Below are 16972 nucleotides of genomic sequence, written 5' to 3'. Positions count from 1 at the left end.
AGGTCAAAAAGATGCTAGAATCGCATCACTCAGACTTCCACCAACACTATGTCATTGTACAAACATTCAAATGTGACCCAAGGGACCGAGTGGTTTTTGTCTCTTCAATTTTTAGTTGTCCAATCTGTGCCCGGCAAGAATCTGCTCTATTCATCTGTGACATTACAACTGCACGCATGACAGCTGATGACACCACAACTCTGCAAGATTATGTTATGACATCAGATAGCTATTTACTGCTAATGTAGATTGAAAATTGTTCCTATGATATGGGTGACAACTGAAGCCAACTTGCAAACCTGTCAACTCACTTCTAAGTAAGTGTGTATGTGTAGAGATAGATGGATGGATACACACCCACACGTATTCGTAGATAAATACATCCCTTCACAATCATCTTTGAAAAAAACCCTGCCTTTTCTCTCAGTTGGTGAATTTCTTACGAAGGCAAATATGACAAGCTTCAGACAGTCAAATTTCCGGCACTTACTTTTCATAGTCATGCTTACAGTAGAGCTGCCTGTTGCGACAATAGCATGTGCCTGAGAGAGGCTGGAGGCAAGCAGCACACTTTACACAGCCCTCATGCCAAGAGCGCTCATTCACCCGCAGCAGGAAACGATCTGAGATTGGGGTGTTGCAACCAGCGCAAACCTCCCGCATTTTCGATTCCGAGCCTAATGGGAGAAAAGAATGATAATTGTTGGCAATCTCAGCAGACTTGTTTTGTGAGCAAATGCATTCTGCAAAGTTCAAAGTGAAAGTCTGAGGTACAGCACAGGAGTAGGGAACTGTAGCCCCCCCCTCAGATCTTTAGAATATAGCCATTAGCATGATTGGATATTGAAATATATGAAGGGGACTATTTTCTATCATTGAACTGGGAGTGTTACTATGTGATCCTATGCTTGTCTTCTAAGAATCACGTGCCATTGAAGTCTATAGGATTTACTTCTATTATGTACAGGATTGCAATCAGGTGCCTTATAAAAACGTTTATATGTGTATATACTATATAATCTTTTTGTATGATGTTGTGACAAAATAAATAAATTAAAAAAAAAACATTCAGGTCCCAAAGACTCAAATAACAGGTCCCAAAGACTCAAATAACAGGTCCCAAAGACTCACCGGTATCCTGCAAGTAAATTATCTATAGCTGCAAGTAAATAGCACAATATTATTTTATTAGTATGACATGGATTAGGCTTTTTAAAACTTTTGATGATTTGATTTTGTAAAATATGAACTTCTGATTCAACCATCTGTATATACACATTTACTATTAAGTAGCATGTATTGTAAATATTTTTCAGGTGAGGTATAAATAAAATCTCTTTTCAGCTGAGCTTGATTCCTGGTGATGTCACGGAGAGATCACTAAAGCCAAGGACTTAATCGCATACCCAGTTTGAGAATCTGGAAATTGTAGTGGGCATAAATCGAATAAACACAGAAGCAAAATCCACAAGGATTCTATTTCATGTCCGAATCCTACTTTTTAAAAAGAGGTTTCGCTTATTAATTCTAAACAATCCCCAAATCAAGCATCCATAAATGTCAGAGTTCCAACATAATAAAGTACAACAATCTAAATCCAAATCCTTCACAAACCCCAAAACGCAGAAAATATAATCATCCTTACCCTTCATTCCTTCTGACTCTATTGTTACTATAAAAATTACTGCTGCTCATCTTCTCATAGCCCTCCATCTATCTAGCTCTCCAGCAATTTGGTGATTTCCAGATGTGCTAGATTTCAAATGTCATCCTTTAATGAGGCTGGGGTTGAAGTCCGACATCTGGAGGGTAGCAGTGTGGGGAAGGTTAATCTAGTCCGTTTCCAGGGTTTACAGGTTGAAAAGATAATTCACTGATAATCTTTCCATTTCTGTTATTTTGACTCAAGCATGACAGACTCATTTCAAATTGGCTGTGTGTGATATACAGCATCATCTGATCAGGGTTATCAGTGAATTGATCTATGCCAACCCTTCAATGGCTTCTCAACGGTACACATGGCTTAAAAAAAACACCATCCAGCATTGAAGATTTGCTTTAGGAGGGAGCTAAATAAAGCATAAAACTTTTGTCAAATGGATTTCTTTCTTCCTTCAGGGCTGAGTTGGGGGATTATATTAGGCACATGTCATTTGCTTTTGGTCTTCCTTGCTTTTATTTTCATTTTTTTAAATTTCATTTTGCAGGCTCTATTTATTGTGTATATCTCTGCCCAGCGGCTTAGACTGAAGCTCTGGCCACATTGGATATTATGTTTTGCAGGGTTTAAACAGAAAGGTGGTGAAGACGTATCAGCCTATTTGCCTCCTTGCTGCTGGTTTTTAGCATACAAAAAGGAAGATAGTGCAACTCTTTTTCAGGGCAATGGTTTTTGATTGCTGTAGAAGATTTGAGCAAATGCCTGGCTGGTGTTGCATAAATAAAAAAAAATCTAGGTTAATTGCTTGAATGGTCAGTTGCTTCATTGGTCGCCAGATGCTTCATCTATTGGTTTTCCCCAGTCAATTGAACTTATTAACAGAGTACAAAGGGAAAGTGCATGGAAAATTAGAGGCAACTAACAAAGAGATCACAAAACACAGAGTTACAGCAGAGCCATTAAATGAATGTTGAATTTAAGATAGTCGCTGTTAATTCGTTCTTTGAATAAAGCAAAAGAAAATTAGTATGCCGGTCAAGCAGAAAACATATTTATCCACATTTATCAAAATTGAGAAAGTTTTCTGGGCAAAAGAGACCTTTAAAAAAAGATGAGCATAATTCTTCCGAATAAAAAGCAGACTGATTTTAAGAAGGGCATGGAATGAGACTAGGCATCGTCTTAGGAAAGGAATTTTTCACTTTGAGACAGAAAGCTGGGAGTGCCTCTTAAGATGGGGTTTGCTGCACAGAGTTTTGATAGCAGGCATATGTTAAACAAAATAAACTGACAAGATTAAAATGTATTCTAAAATTCTGCAGCTGAATCTCAGTAGGCACCTCTAGATCTTTTCCTATGGATTTTCCATACAGTATTCCATACAATATTCAGTATACAGAACAAAATGTTAGATTAAATCCAAACTAATAAATCAGAATTCAGACTTATTTTAAAACAGAGAAGAGCAGAACTTTAGATCATACAACATTTAGATATTTTTCCTGCCCATTGAAACAAAGAAATAAACTAGTCTGGGAATTCTCACAAGGAGACAAGCATAAGAAAAGCCCTCTTTTCCATTTGCACATTGATTATTTGTCTCATTGTGTGATGTAACCCACAAGAAAGTCATAAAAGAACCCACAGACAGCATCTTCTGTAGCAAATCTTTGTACTGTTACCCGTAGGGAAGTTTATTCTGTTTTATCACTCCATGTTTAAATTATTTATTTCAGAACTATTTCATCATTTTGTGAAATGTTTTGGGAGTGTTCAATAGGATGACAAGTACAGAAATATTTCTCATAACTAAACAACAGACTTCAAAGCTTTTATTTCAACTTCCATTTGTCTAGAAACAAATGAGAGGTTATGATAATGGAATCTTGATGATAAATTATAACCAAAACAGGGGTCTTGTTTTCCATGGCTGCTTACAGAATTAGTTGTTGACTCTTATTTCTCCTGCCTGAACTCAGTTTTAGCTAGATGTAGAGCAACACCTGGTGTTATATATGAGCAGCATATTATTTCTTATATTGTTATCTTTACATCACTACATCCAGAGACAGATGCTTCAGGAGGTTTCTGCCTCAGGCACAGAAAGAATTTGGCCCACATGTTATTTATTTTTTTTAAAAAAACATCTAACTCAGGCAACACAATTCTCTCTTTGCCCGTGGCTGAAAATCCACTGAGAAGAGAGATAAATTAGATTTATAGTAAAAATTGATCCTGGTTTGGCTGCCACCTTCTCAGGGCTACATGGGGCCTGAAATATCAAGCAGCCCTGCATCGCCTCTTCCAGTTGTACTCTTAGAAAGTGTTGCTGCCTCCTCAGTGATGCAAATGTGTATCACAATATTAAGGTCTGGTGAAAAATAAACCCCAGTAAAATTGAGTGGTTCTGGATTTAACATAACATAACATAACATCAGAGTTGGAAGGGACCTTGGAGGCCTTCTAGTCCAACCCCCTGCCCAGGCAGGAAACCCTACACCATCTCAGTCAGATGGTTATCCAACATTTTCTTAAAAATTTCCAGTGTTGGAGCATTCACAACTTCTGAAGGCAAGTCGTTCCACTTATTAATTGTTCTAACTGTCAGGAAATTTCTCCTTAGTTCTAAGTTGCTTCTTTCCTTGATCAGTTTCCACCCATTGCTTCTTGTTCTACCCTCAGGTGCTCTGGAGAACAGCCCAACTCCCACTTCTCTGTGGCAGCCCCTGAGATATTGGAACACTGCTATCATGTCTCCCTAGTCCTTCTTTTGTTAAACTAGACATACCCAGTTCCTGCAACCGTTCTTCATATGTTTTATCCTCCAGTCCCTAATCATCTTTGTTGCTCTTCTCTGCACTCTTTCTAGAGTCTCAACATCTTTTTTACATCGTGGCGACCAAAACTGGATGCAATATTCCAAGTGTGGCCTTACCAAGGCATTATAAAGTGGTACTAGCACTTCACGTGATCTTGATTCTATCCCTCTGTTTATGCAGCCCAGAACTGTGTTGGCTTTTTTAACAGCTGCTGCACACTGCTGGCTCATATCTAGATGGTTATCCACTAGGACTCCAAGATCCCTCTCACAGGTACTACTATTGAGCAAGGTACCACATATACGGTACTGGTGCATTTTGTTTTTGGCCTAAATGTAGAACCTTACTTTTTTCACTGTTGAATTTCATTTTGTTAGATAGCGCCCAATGTTCAAGTCTGTCAAGATCTTTCTGTAACTTGAGCCTATCTTCTGGAGTGTTGGCTATTCCTGCCAGCTTGGTGTCATCTGCAAATTTGATGAGTTCCCCATCTATCCCCTCGTCCAAGACATTGATGAAGATGTTGAAGAGTACTGGGCCTAAAACAGAGCCTTGGGGTACTCCACTGCATACTTCCCTCCATGTGGATGTAGTTCCGTTGAGGACTACACGTTGAGTGCGGTTGGTCAGCCAGCTACGAATCCATCTGGTGGTGGTGCTGTCTAACCCACATGTTTCTACTTTATCTAGTAGTAGGTTATGGTCTACTTTATCAAATGCTTTACTGAAGTCCAAGTAAATTATATCAACAGCATTCCTCTGGTCTACTAATTTTGTCATTTTGTCAAAGAATGCGATAAGATTAGTCTGGCATGATCTGTTTTTGACAAACCCATGTTGGCTTTTGGTTATTACTTTGTTTGCTTCTAGGTGTTCGGTGATTCGTTGCTTGATTATCTTTTCCAGAATCTTCCCCGGTATTGAGGTCAGACTGATAGGTCTGTAGTTTCCTGGATCTGTTTTTCCTTTTTGAAGATGGGAACTACATCAGCTCTTTTCCAGTCCTCTGGCAGCTCCCTGTGCTCCAGGATCTTTGAAAGATATAGTTCAGTGGTTCTGAGATCACGTCTGCCAGTTCCTTCAGAACCTTGGGGTGTAATCCATCCGGTCCTGGTGATTTGAACTCGTCTAGGGTAGACTGGTGTTCACTTACCATTTTCTTCCCTATTTTAACTTGTGTTTCTAATCTGTTTTTGTAGTGCTGTTTTTGATAGGTTGGATTGTTTTTCCTTTTGTGTAAAGACAGATGCAAAATATGAGTTAAGTAGATCTGCTTTCTCCCTGTTGCTTGCCATCTTCTTGCCACTTTCTCCCAGCAATGGGCCAATTGTTTCCTTGACTTTTTTCTTGTTTTTAACATGTTGGAAGAAGCTTTTTATTATTTTTACTTGTGTCACTAGCCTTTGTTCATTGTGAGCCTTAGCTTTCCTCACTTCATCTTTACAGGCTCGGGCTGTTGCTGATATTCTGCCTTAGTTATTTGCCCCTCTTTCCACTTTTTATATTTGTCCTTTTGTCTTTCAATTTGTCAGATAGTTCTTTATGCATCCATGCTGGTTTCTTTTGTGATCTACTATTTTCTTCTTCATTGGTATTGTGTTAGACTGTGCTTTTATAATCTCACTTTTCAAAATTTCCCAAGCTTCTTGAGTTGTTTTCCCCCTGAGGATTCTCATCCATTGAATCCTTCTCAAGATCTCTCTAAGTTTATTGAAATTAGCTCTCTTAAAGTCCAAGACTCTAGTTTGACTTTGTTCTACTACTTGTATTTGCTTAATGTTGAATTCCAATATTGCGTGGTCACTTGCCCCCAAGGTTCCTGTAGCTTCAACACCTTCTATCATTTCATCTCTGTTAGTGAGAATTAAGTCCAATATGGCTGATCCCCTTGTCGCCTTCTCTATTTTTTGGGAAACAAAGTTGTCTGCTAGGTTTGTTAGGAACCTGTTGGATCTTCCACTTGGTGCAGAGTTTGTTTCCCAGTTGATGTCAGGGTATTTGTGTGTGTGTGTGTTCTCTCTGGTTTATGGGAGATACCATCTTTGATTCTTGTCAAGGTTGCACTTCTCAGGACAGAGCTAGTGAGCAATTCACACAGATTCATCTTGTGCTCCACTTGGACCCATTCCTGGACTGAGAAGCCATGCTCATAGTTACTCATTCCTTGGTATTTCCCAGCTGGATTACTGCAATGCGCTATATGTAGGAGTACCCTCAAAGACCATCCAGAAATTGGTGGAACACACAGTTTGGGGTATTCTACGGTTCACCCATATTGCACCACTGCTGGATAAGCTGTGCAGGTTTCCAGTTTCTTTCCAGGGGTGATAGGTGGTGTTGGTTATTAGCTTTAAAGCCCATAATGGCACAGGACCAGATTATTTGTGGGATTCTCTCTCCTTGAGGGTATCTGCCAGTTCCACTAATTCTGGAAGCTGCACTAACTCCCAGTGGAATTTCAAACACAATTCAAAATATCCTATAAAGCTCTCTATGGCTGAGGGCCAAGTTACTTGTGGAACTACTCAGTGGTGGGATTCAAATTTTTTTTACTATCGGTTCTATGGGCGTGGCTTGGTGGGCATGACAGGAGAAGGGTACTGTAAAATCTCCATTCCCACCCCACTCCAGGGGAAGGTTACTACAAAATCCCCATTTCCTCCCAATCAGATGGAACTCGGGAGGCAGAGAATAGATGGGGGCGGAGCCAGTCAGAGGTAGTTCTCTGAACTACTCAAAATTTCCGCTATTGGTTCTCCAAAACTGGTCAGAACCTGCTGAAACCCACCTCTGGACTACCTATCTCTGATTGCCTTGCTTGTCCCATCAAAGCCAGCAGGCATGTTCCAGGTCTATCCTGACTATTAGGCAAATATCATGTGGGATCTAGGAGCCATGCCTTCTCTTTCATTATGCTTGCCCTGTGGAACACCATATCCCCAGAGATTTGGATGATCTTGGCATTAAAGAGTTACAAGTTCCATGGTGTTTGGGGTGGGAGATTACATGAGCCTCACTGTCTGGATTGTTTAGTAACAATTTTACTGACTAGAAATGGAATTAGTTTTCAACCACAGACATATGCTATATTATTCCTATATGATTGGATATTTTTTTTAAATAAATGCAGCTATTTTGGGGTGGGGTTTTATCCTCTGTATTTATTTATAGTATTAAATCTTTATCCAGCTTTTATTACTTTATAGGTAACTCAAGGCACTTAACATACCTAATGCTTCTTCCTCCTCCTATTTTCCCCACAACAACAAATCTGTGAGGTGAGTTCCGCTGAGAGAGTGTGACTGGCCCAAAGTCACCCAGTTGGCTGCCATGTCTACAGCAGAACTAGAACTCGCAGTTTCCTGGTTTCTGAGCTAGCATCTTAACCACTACACCAAACTGGCACTCTAGACTGTACGCTTCCTATGGTCATTCTGGTAAGTTGGGCTGCTATTATCTGTAATATATAGGTATGTATGTACATATAAATAAATATATAGAAAAGATTTTAAGCATCTCTGTACTCAGAGCAGGAATAAATGCAATTCCCCCCCACACTGAGATAGTCCCTTGCATGTCCCATCTCCAAAAGAGAGGAAATGCATCACAGATATAGAAGGGAACATTTGCATAATGTAAATGCTAATTCATAAGTAGGAATATAAATTCAGAAAGAGGAAAATTACAGAAAAGCCAAAACCAAACAAAACTAACTGTGTTTTCCAGAGGAAAACAACTAGACTGATATCAAAGGACTACTATATCAACTTACCTAAGGTGGGGAGGGGGGATGGCCTTAGTACAAATTGAATAATTTTAAGAGATATATAATATAGCTTCACATGGCAAAGGAGATTCATCAGATGATTAGTTTGCCTACTTTCCCTTTTGCTCATATGCTAATTCTTGATGATCAACTTCAAACTTCAGCGTTACACAAGCACAGGAGTTTATTCATTCAAGCCTAGTCAAAACAAACCAAGGCTTAGGTCATTGTGGACACCAATACCAATTTTAATATACTGAAAATACTTTAGTAGTAGGGGTGGTCATAGTATATGTAGAGCTGTCTTAGAAAAAACAAACTTTCCAACCATAACTTATACAGGACAAATCTATCAGCCTAGTTTTTTCCTTGCTGAAAAAAAGTTCTAAATTAAAACTGAATGGATTACCAACCTGCCTTACATGACTTGCATCGACAGTGTACAGTATAGGTCTTTATTCAGCATTAGCAATTTAGACATGAATTATTGGGTTACAAGACACACCTCAAGGATTACTGGGTCACAGGCATGATTGTCTTGAAATAGCTTACTTTTTATCTTGAAAGAAAGGTAAGGATAATAGAACCAGGAGGTGTGTTTCACTTAATATTTAATTTGTCTTGATCCAAAGCAAGAAGCACGTGGGGGGATATAATGGTATTCAATAAAGAGGAAACAGTTCAATTTTTATTCCATGACCATGAAAACAACTACAATTGACTTATTTAATTGCTTATTACTACTGATCAGAACTCCAATCAAATAAAAAAGAGGTGGGAACCCATGAAAGAATGTGAAAAAAATATATAGAAAAAAAGACCATTCTTTATCGTGCAAATATCTGGTTTAAGCATATTACACATATATATTACTCTAAGGGAGACATTAAACAGGTACATTGTCAATTATCAATCCCGGTGAAAAAAGAATTAGAGACATCTTCCCATCTGTTAGCATTTGAATTACTGGCATGAGAAGGCACGTTTTGATACGCTTTTACCATATTTTTTAATTCTACATGTGAAGGTATTTCAGTTGAATATTTCATTTGATTGCCTTTCACTGCAATATAAGAAACAACTTCCGGAATTTTAATATTTTATATGTCTGTATCTATTTAGAAATAAGATTTGCTGACTTTGGTAGCACTCGTTCTGTTACATATATATGGGACAGCAGTTGTACCCTCCCCAAACCTTTCATTTCAAGCTACATATATATTATCATCAAAATAATGGCAATGAAAAGGGCATCAGTAGGAAAAGAGGAATTTGCAAGTTTAGGGGAAGGCAACATTTAATAGAAACCAGAAAAGTATTTTGGGAAGGGGATCATAAGAAAGAAATTCTTCCCAACAGTCCTATGAAGACTATGGGTAAGAAATTCTGATTATGGGGAGGGAAGGAAGCAATAAAGGGGATATAAAATCAGATTGAGCATTCTGGAGAAAAACATGACTGAATCTGACTTGGAACATTTTCCTTACTACACATCATCACAGCTCTCATTTGTTTTTGATTGTGTTTGTACTACCCAAATAAGCACATTCTGCTGTTAGCTTCTTGTATGGGTTACTTGAATAAATGAAACCTTTTGTTATCTTTGATGGTAATTACTGGCAAGTGAAACTTGCAAGCAAGAATGCTCCAATCTTTTTTTCCCCCTTGCACAGCGAAAAATTAGACTTTAAAGCCAAGTTGGTTTATGTTGCTGTGCTGTTCCTTTGGTGGCCAATTGCCAGCTTTTGTTCAAACCTCCAAGTGTTTCTGAACATGTCCACTGTTATTACTTAGCAAGGATCGTGTAATCTTAGATCATTTTAGAAGTCTGGGACCATGATACCCATTTGACAGAGATGGATTAGGTAAGATTGTGGTAGGTACCTAAGAGCAAGTCTTGCCTGATCTGATGTGTTGATGGTTACAGTTCCCAGAATTCCTAGCCAGCATATTATGACATCAGGAGGTCAGGTCTTCAGTGCAAAGAGATTGTAAAAAAATGCTTTTAAAGGGTTAAAACAAGGCTCTGACGATCCCAGCTGTGGTGCCTGATCATCAGAGGCTTTTTTTTTCAACTTTTAAAAGCATTTTTTAAAAGGTTAAAAAAGCTGAAGCCTGCTAGGCAAAATGGGGGATGTAGGCAAAAAATGGGGGTGGGGGGGTTTGTTAGAGAGAGAGAGAAAGAGAGAGAGAGAGAGAGAAAGAAAAAAAGAAAGAAAGAGGAGAGGAGAGGAAGGAAGGACTACAAATCCACTAGACGCAGCTTCCGAGGATAATCCAGGGCTGGAAGGGACCTGGAGGTCATCTAGTCCAACCCTGCTCCAGCAGGACATTGTTAGTGAGTTTCTGTCTTTTGATTCCCCAGTCACATAGCCACGCCCACCCAGTCACATGACCTCCCCACCAAGCCACGCCCACCAAGCCATGCCCATAGAACTGGTAGGAAAGAAATTTAGATTTCACCACTGCCCTGTAGGCTTTATCAAAAGAATAGGAAATCTCATTATTGCCATGTGCCTTCCTGAAACAAGAGAAGCAAGTCCCCGGTTGCCACATTCATAACAAAAGCCTTTTCTTTGGAAGGTAGCGGCATCCAGAGTGGCAGAGGAGCGGTGGCAGAGTTATTGCTATGGATAAGGTCTAATTCTCAGGAGAAGCAGCACCTTTCAAACTTTCCTTCTCTACCTGGTTATTAAAGGTAGGAGACTCCTGTCCTCTCTGGCATGACAATCATGCTCTCTGATTTCTTCATACACGCAAAGCCCTAATTCAGAGTAAGTGAACCAAGCAGCAGCGAGCATAACTAAATAACAAAGGTTTTATCAGAATCAGCCTTGCAATTCCTTGGAGCTTCACTTTCACAGATATTGTAACCGCGATATATTTCTCTTCCAGTCTTTGGCAGATTTAATACACACCCAGACCCACAACGAGGGCAAAGGGAGATGGTAATAGCTGGGAGCAAGGCTTTTTTCTTCTAACCGAGATCTGTTTTGCTCCCCACATCCACAGACCGATCATGCCTGCGCTCAGACCGAAATTAAAAGTCATAAAGAAATGGAAATGGTTTGAGCTTTGTGAAAATAATCCTCTCTTGTGCGATGTTATTCCTGTTTATTTAACAGCAAAATGCCGAGGTTTGCTGCGTAAGTGGAAACTCTCTGGCATAATTGTCCCAGAGATACCATTTCTATGGTCTCTGTACTCCCTTCCACATATTATTTGCTTCCAGATTGTTTATTTGAGAGTTACTGAGTGGGATATATTTTTCCCCAGACCTCATCAGTGCTTACAGAGGCAATCCAGGAGTGTTGTGCAGACTGCGATCCTATACAGACTTACCTGGGAGCAAAACCCTATTGAATAAAGCACAGGCTGACCAGATCTACTTACTCTGCAGTGCAATTTGCAAAGGAGTGCAAAGGAGCTACATGCAGTAAAAAAGGGAAAGAGATCCTTATCCTGGAAGGATCAGGAATGATTGTAGAACAAAATATGTTTTTACACAGTTCTTAAAAGAAGCAACAATCCTACTTTCTTTCTTTCTCACCTGCCTAAAGATAAAGGTAAAGGTTCCCCTTGCACATATGTGCTAGTTGTTGCCGACTCTAGGGGGTGGTGCTCATCTCCGTTTCAAAGCCGAAGAGCCAGTGCTGTCCAAAGACGTCTCTGTGATCATGTGGCCAGCATGGCTCAACGCCAAAGGCGCACGGAACGCTATTACCTTCCCACCAAAGGTGGTCCCTATTTTTCTACTTGCATTTTTTATGTGCTTTCGAACTGCTAGGCTGGCAGAAGCTGGGACAAGTAACAGGAGCTCACCCTGTTACACGGCAGCACTAGGGATTCGAACCGCCGAGCTGCCAACCTTTCGATCGACAAGCTCAACGTCCTAGCCCCTGAGCCACCACGTCCCTTAAATAAAAGGAAGATGCTCGCCAACAACAGGTTCCAAAGTTAAATTAATATTTTGCTCAAAGTCTCTAGTCCTCATGTTTCCTGAGAACAGTGCTAACACAATGTGGGCATTTATTTAAAAAGCCTAAAAATATCTCTATTTATCTTCTCTAACCCTATCTATTATAAATATTATAAATTGGATATTAATAAGTTAGTTTTCATAATTATTTCAATGATTTATTACTGTTACTATTATTTTTGTAGTTTTTTATTGGAAAAAAAGAGTACAAATAAAATAACAACTTTGTACCACCAACAGTCTGGTACCTTCTGAATTTCAATTACAGAGGTTTCTTTCTCTGTATGCTTTTTCAATCAACTATATGGGGTTTTTTTTGAATTTACAGTTATAAAGCTTGTTTAAATATAGTTTTAGTACTTGAGATGCTGTACTGTTTATTTTGTAAGATAATTTAGCCTCTTTGATTAAAATGAAAGAACACTAAAATGGCTAACAATATATTCAAAAGGATAATAATACCTGTGTTTTCCCAAAAATAAGACCCTGTCTTATATTTTTTTGAACCCTGAAATAAGCGCTTGGCCTTATTGCCATGCCCTCAAAAGCCTGATTGGGCTTATTATCAGGGGATGTCTTATTTTGGGGGAAACAGAGTATATGCTATGACAATGTATAATATGTGTAAACCAAACAATGAGAAGGATAGGAGGGATTGAAATGTTGGGGGTGGGGAGAATGTTAAAAATGCCAATGACAAACCATTTCCACATTGTTGCCAAAGAAATCACAAGGTTGTGTACGTGAAGTCCCCTGGAGGTAAGCTCAATTGGAAGAAGAATTTTAGTTTTTGAGGGTAAGAAGAGAATTCCAGAATGGAAGGCTTGAATGAGAAAAAAAACCAAGGATTCACTCTCTTATACTTGAAATTTAGTTGTTAGTGGAAAAATGGGAAGAGCTTGTGAGACCTCTGGAAGATAAACTCACCCTTACATGGAATTGCATGCTGGCTAGGCAAGTCCAATTTGTCATGACAGAGTTACATCGTCTTGTGATGTCATCTAGATTGGTTTGAGCCTGAGGATCCCTGAGAAAGTGGGCAGTTTAGCTCCTCCATCATTGTATTGGATCCCTGTCCCAAACTAGATAGTGAAAGCTTCCAGGAATGTGATGGGAGAGTGGATGTGGATGTGCATTCTTTGGTAAGGAGGTTATGCTATCTACTTTAAAAGAGAAAGTGGTATGTCCCCTCTTCGAAAAGCTATCCCTTGACCTAATTATTCTGTTCAACTATTGGCCTGTAGATTTAGGGGAAGTTATTGAGAAAGTGGCAGGATTGCAGCTGTGGAATATTCTTGCTGAGGGGTTCAAAGGGTTGGTGGACACTAGTTGCAGTCCATTGGGTGGAGAAACAAGGCTTTAAGATATCCATGGCAAAACAGAGTGACTCTGGAAGCCTCCTGATTCTGGAAGCAATCCACGCTTAACTTTCAAAAAGGTTCTGCTTCCGTGCTTAGAACCCTAGTGCCATCCTCCTTACACATAAGATTCTGCGGGCCATTCGTAGCCTTGTCACCTCTTGTATGGATTGCTGCAATTTATTCTACATGGAGAGTCCTTGAAGGTCAACAAGAAACTTCAGTGGTCTGGAGTACAGCAGCCCCAGTACTAACAAGCCTGGCCTGTTTCTTTCCTGTAACACTACTGAGGACTTGTACAAGTTGCCAATTAGCTTCCAGGTGCAATTCGAGGTTATCTTCTTTATAGAGGCTTTGGGGCTTAAGATCAGGGTATTTGCAAGATTGGCTATTCCAATGTAAAATCTACCCACCTAGTGAGGTCCAAGATAAAGGGCCTTTTCCAGCTTGCCATGCTGAAGGAATGTCAACAACAGGGACCCCATGGGTGAGCCTTCTTGATGAATTTGACACTTGTCTCTGGAGCAGCTTATCTCCAGAGATAAGGATGGCCTCATCTCTGATACTGTTCTGAAGGGCAGTGAAAACAGGGCATTTTAAGGAGGAGTTATAGAGAAAGATGAAATATTGCTTTTCTAAAGAAGTGCTGACATGGGGTTGAATGGTTGAGATTGTTATTTTTTGTTTGCTTATTGGTATATTTTGTACTTTTATCCTTAATTGATCCATAATTGCTTAAGTTTGGTAAGCTACTCGAAGTCAGAATATTGGATAGAATGGAAGCTTGTGTAAATAAGCAATTAATAAACCAATAATGCTCTTTATTTAAGCCAAGCTCTATCTTGTGTCCAACGAAGAGCCTTTTGGCGTTTAGAAGTGTTTGACTTAACTCATTATTTTCGTATCTCTATATCCAGCTTTGGGTCTACTTTGCTAATAGTTTCTTGACTGATGTGAAAATGTTAAACTTCTCACTGGCATGAAAAGTTATTTTCATGGAGATTTGCCTCTGACTTAATTTTTTTTTTTTTGCTTTTCATATTTATTGTTGTGGGGAAGATGAAGTCAGAGTTTATTCTCTGATTTGACTAACCTGGCATTGACCCATGTTGGGATGCAGAGAAAAAACAGATCAGCTGTAGATAGAATAGAATAACAAAGTTGGAAGGGACCTTCGAGGTCTTCTAGTCCAAGCCCTGCTTAGGCAGGAAACCCTACACCATTTCAGACAAATGGTTATCCAACATCTTCTTAAAAATTTCCAGTGTTGGAGCATTCACAACTTCTGCAAGCAAGTTGTTCCACTTATTAATTGTTCTAACTGTCAGGAAATTTCTCCTTAGTTCTAAGTTGCTTCTCTCCTCAATTAGTTTCCATCTATTGCTTCTTGTCCTGACCTCAGATGCTTTGGACAATAGTTTGACTCCCTCTTCTTTGTGGCAACCCCTGAGATATTGGAACACTGCTATCATGTCTCCCCTAGTCCTTCTTTTTATTAAACTAGACATACCCAGTTCCTGCAACCGTTCTTCATATGTTTTAGCCTCCAGTCCCCTAATCATCTTTGTTGCTCTTCTCTGCACTCTTTCTAGAATCTCAACATCTTTTTTACATTATGGCGACCAAAGGGGCAAAGATATTGGAGTGAAATACAAGAGATGGGTCCCCTTCTCTCCATTTCTAAAGCAAAAGACTTGGAGATGGGACACCAAATGTCAGTTGGGTGTGAACTTCAGCTTGGAGATGAGGTTTCCTCCACTTCATATGAGGACAGCAAAGCTATTCCACTCTAAGAAGGTGACATGGCATACATTAGAGTCATATGGCTTTCAGATAATATGGTTCCTTTAATTTATTGATCATTTATTTATTGATCAAATTTATATACCGCCCTATCTCCCGAAGGACTCAGGGCGGTGTACAGGCATTTAAAAACATATAAATACAATATAAAAACAATTAAAAAACTTATTCTAAAAAGCCCGTTAATTTAGAATTAAAAATATAGAATAAAACCCAATTTAAAACCAGTAATTTAAAATCTAGCTCAGTCCTGCACAGTTAAATAAATATGTTTTAAGCCCGGCGGAAGGTCCGAGGTCCGAAAGCTGACGAAGTCCGGGGGTAGTTCATTCAGAGGTGGGAGCCCCACAGAGAAGGCCCTTCCTGGGCGCCGCCAGATGACATTGCCGCTGACGGCACCCTGAGGAGACCTCTCTGTGAGAGCGCACGGTCGGTGAGAGATATTCGGTAGCAGTAGGCGGTCCCGTAAGTAACCTGGCCCAATGCCATGGGCGCTTTAAAGGTGGTCACCAGCACCTTGAAGCGCACCGAAAGCCACAGGTAGCCAGTGCAGTCTGCGCAGGATGGGTGTTATCACGGGAGCCACGAGGGCTCCAGCTATCACCAGCAGCCGCATTCTGGACTAACTGCAGCCTCCGGATGCCCTTCAAGGGAGCCCCATGTAGAGAGCATTGCAGTAATCCAGGCGAGGCGTCACGAGTGCGTGAGTGACCGTGCATAGGGCATCCCGGTCCAGAAAGGGGCGCAACTGGCGTACCACATTAAGCCACATTGGTGGCATTCACACAACCTAGCTATTGAATTTAACTATTTGGGGCAGTTGTACCAGATATTGAACCATAAACAGTTGAATTCGTGCTTCATGTCAAACTAACTAAATAATCAAGGTTACAACTAGCCAAGCTTAATGTGTTATACGAATGTTGTCTTTATCTCATGAATTCTTTAATTGGCCCATTCAATATGTTACACAAACATAGAAAGTGTAGAATGTCATTCTCATCTATCAGTGGGGGCAGGGTAAACTGGGTTGACATAATTTGTTTGAGTAGAAAATAGGGTGTTAAATCAGAGCTCCCCAAAGTCATGCTAATCTGGAACAAATTAGTGTGTAACCAACAGGGACTAGAGGACTATACAGGGGCTATACAATCTCACTATCAAGCAACATTCTTTGGAGCTCAACACATTTCCCCAAAACTAGGAACTTACCATAACCCAGGACTGGCATGGCCTGCTGCAGACAAGAGGGGGCCTCTTCAGTCTTCATCCTCCAGGCCTGGCAGCAGCAGATGGGCCTGTCAAAGAGAAACTAGTCAACAAAAAAGGAGCGATAAGGAGAGACAAACTAGCTTATGCTGTACTCAGATAGAAGAAAGTTTTTATTTTCCATAAACTAGACATACCCAGTTCCTGCAACCGTTCTTCATATGTTTTAGCCTCCAGTCCCCTAATCATCTTTGTTGCTCTTCTCTGCACTCTTTCTAGAATCTCAACATCTTTTTTACATTATGGCGACCAAAGGGGCAAAGATATTGGAGTGAAATACAAGAGATGGGTCCCCTTCTCTCCATTTCTAAAGCAAAA

The 16972-nt window shown here is 39.9% G+C and overlaps 1 protein-coding gene across 1 annotated transcript in view; it reads right to left on the bottom strand.

The window, feature by feature from the left end:
- The window catches only part of LOC131190188 (LIM homeobox transcription factor 1-alpha-like), a 107775-nt gene extending 91120 nt beyond the window's left edge, over positions 1-16655 (bottom strand). Inside the window, exons 1-2 of the mRNA XM_058167282.1 lie at positions 16598-16655; positions 491-677 (exon numbers count right to left, since the gene is read on the bottom strand). Coding sequence (XP_058023265.1) covers positions 491-677; positions 16598-16655 — 245 coding nt within the window. The remainder of the gene's footprint in view (positions 1-490; positions 678-16597) is intronic.
- Positions 16656-16972: the final 317 nt, after the last annotated feature.

The sequence above is a fragment of the Ahaetulla prasina genome, chromosome 2 (assembly GCF_028640845.1).
Source record: "Ahaetulla prasina isolate Xishuangbanna chromosome 2, ASM2864084v1, whole genome shotgun sequence".
In the NCBI taxonomy this organism is placed as follows: Eukaryota; Metazoa; Chordata; class Lepidosauria; order Squamata; family Colubridae; genus Ahaetulla; species Ahaetulla prasina.
The sequence above is the reverse complement of the archived record's forward strand: the minus strand, read 5'-3'. Positions and strand labels throughout refer to the sequence as shown.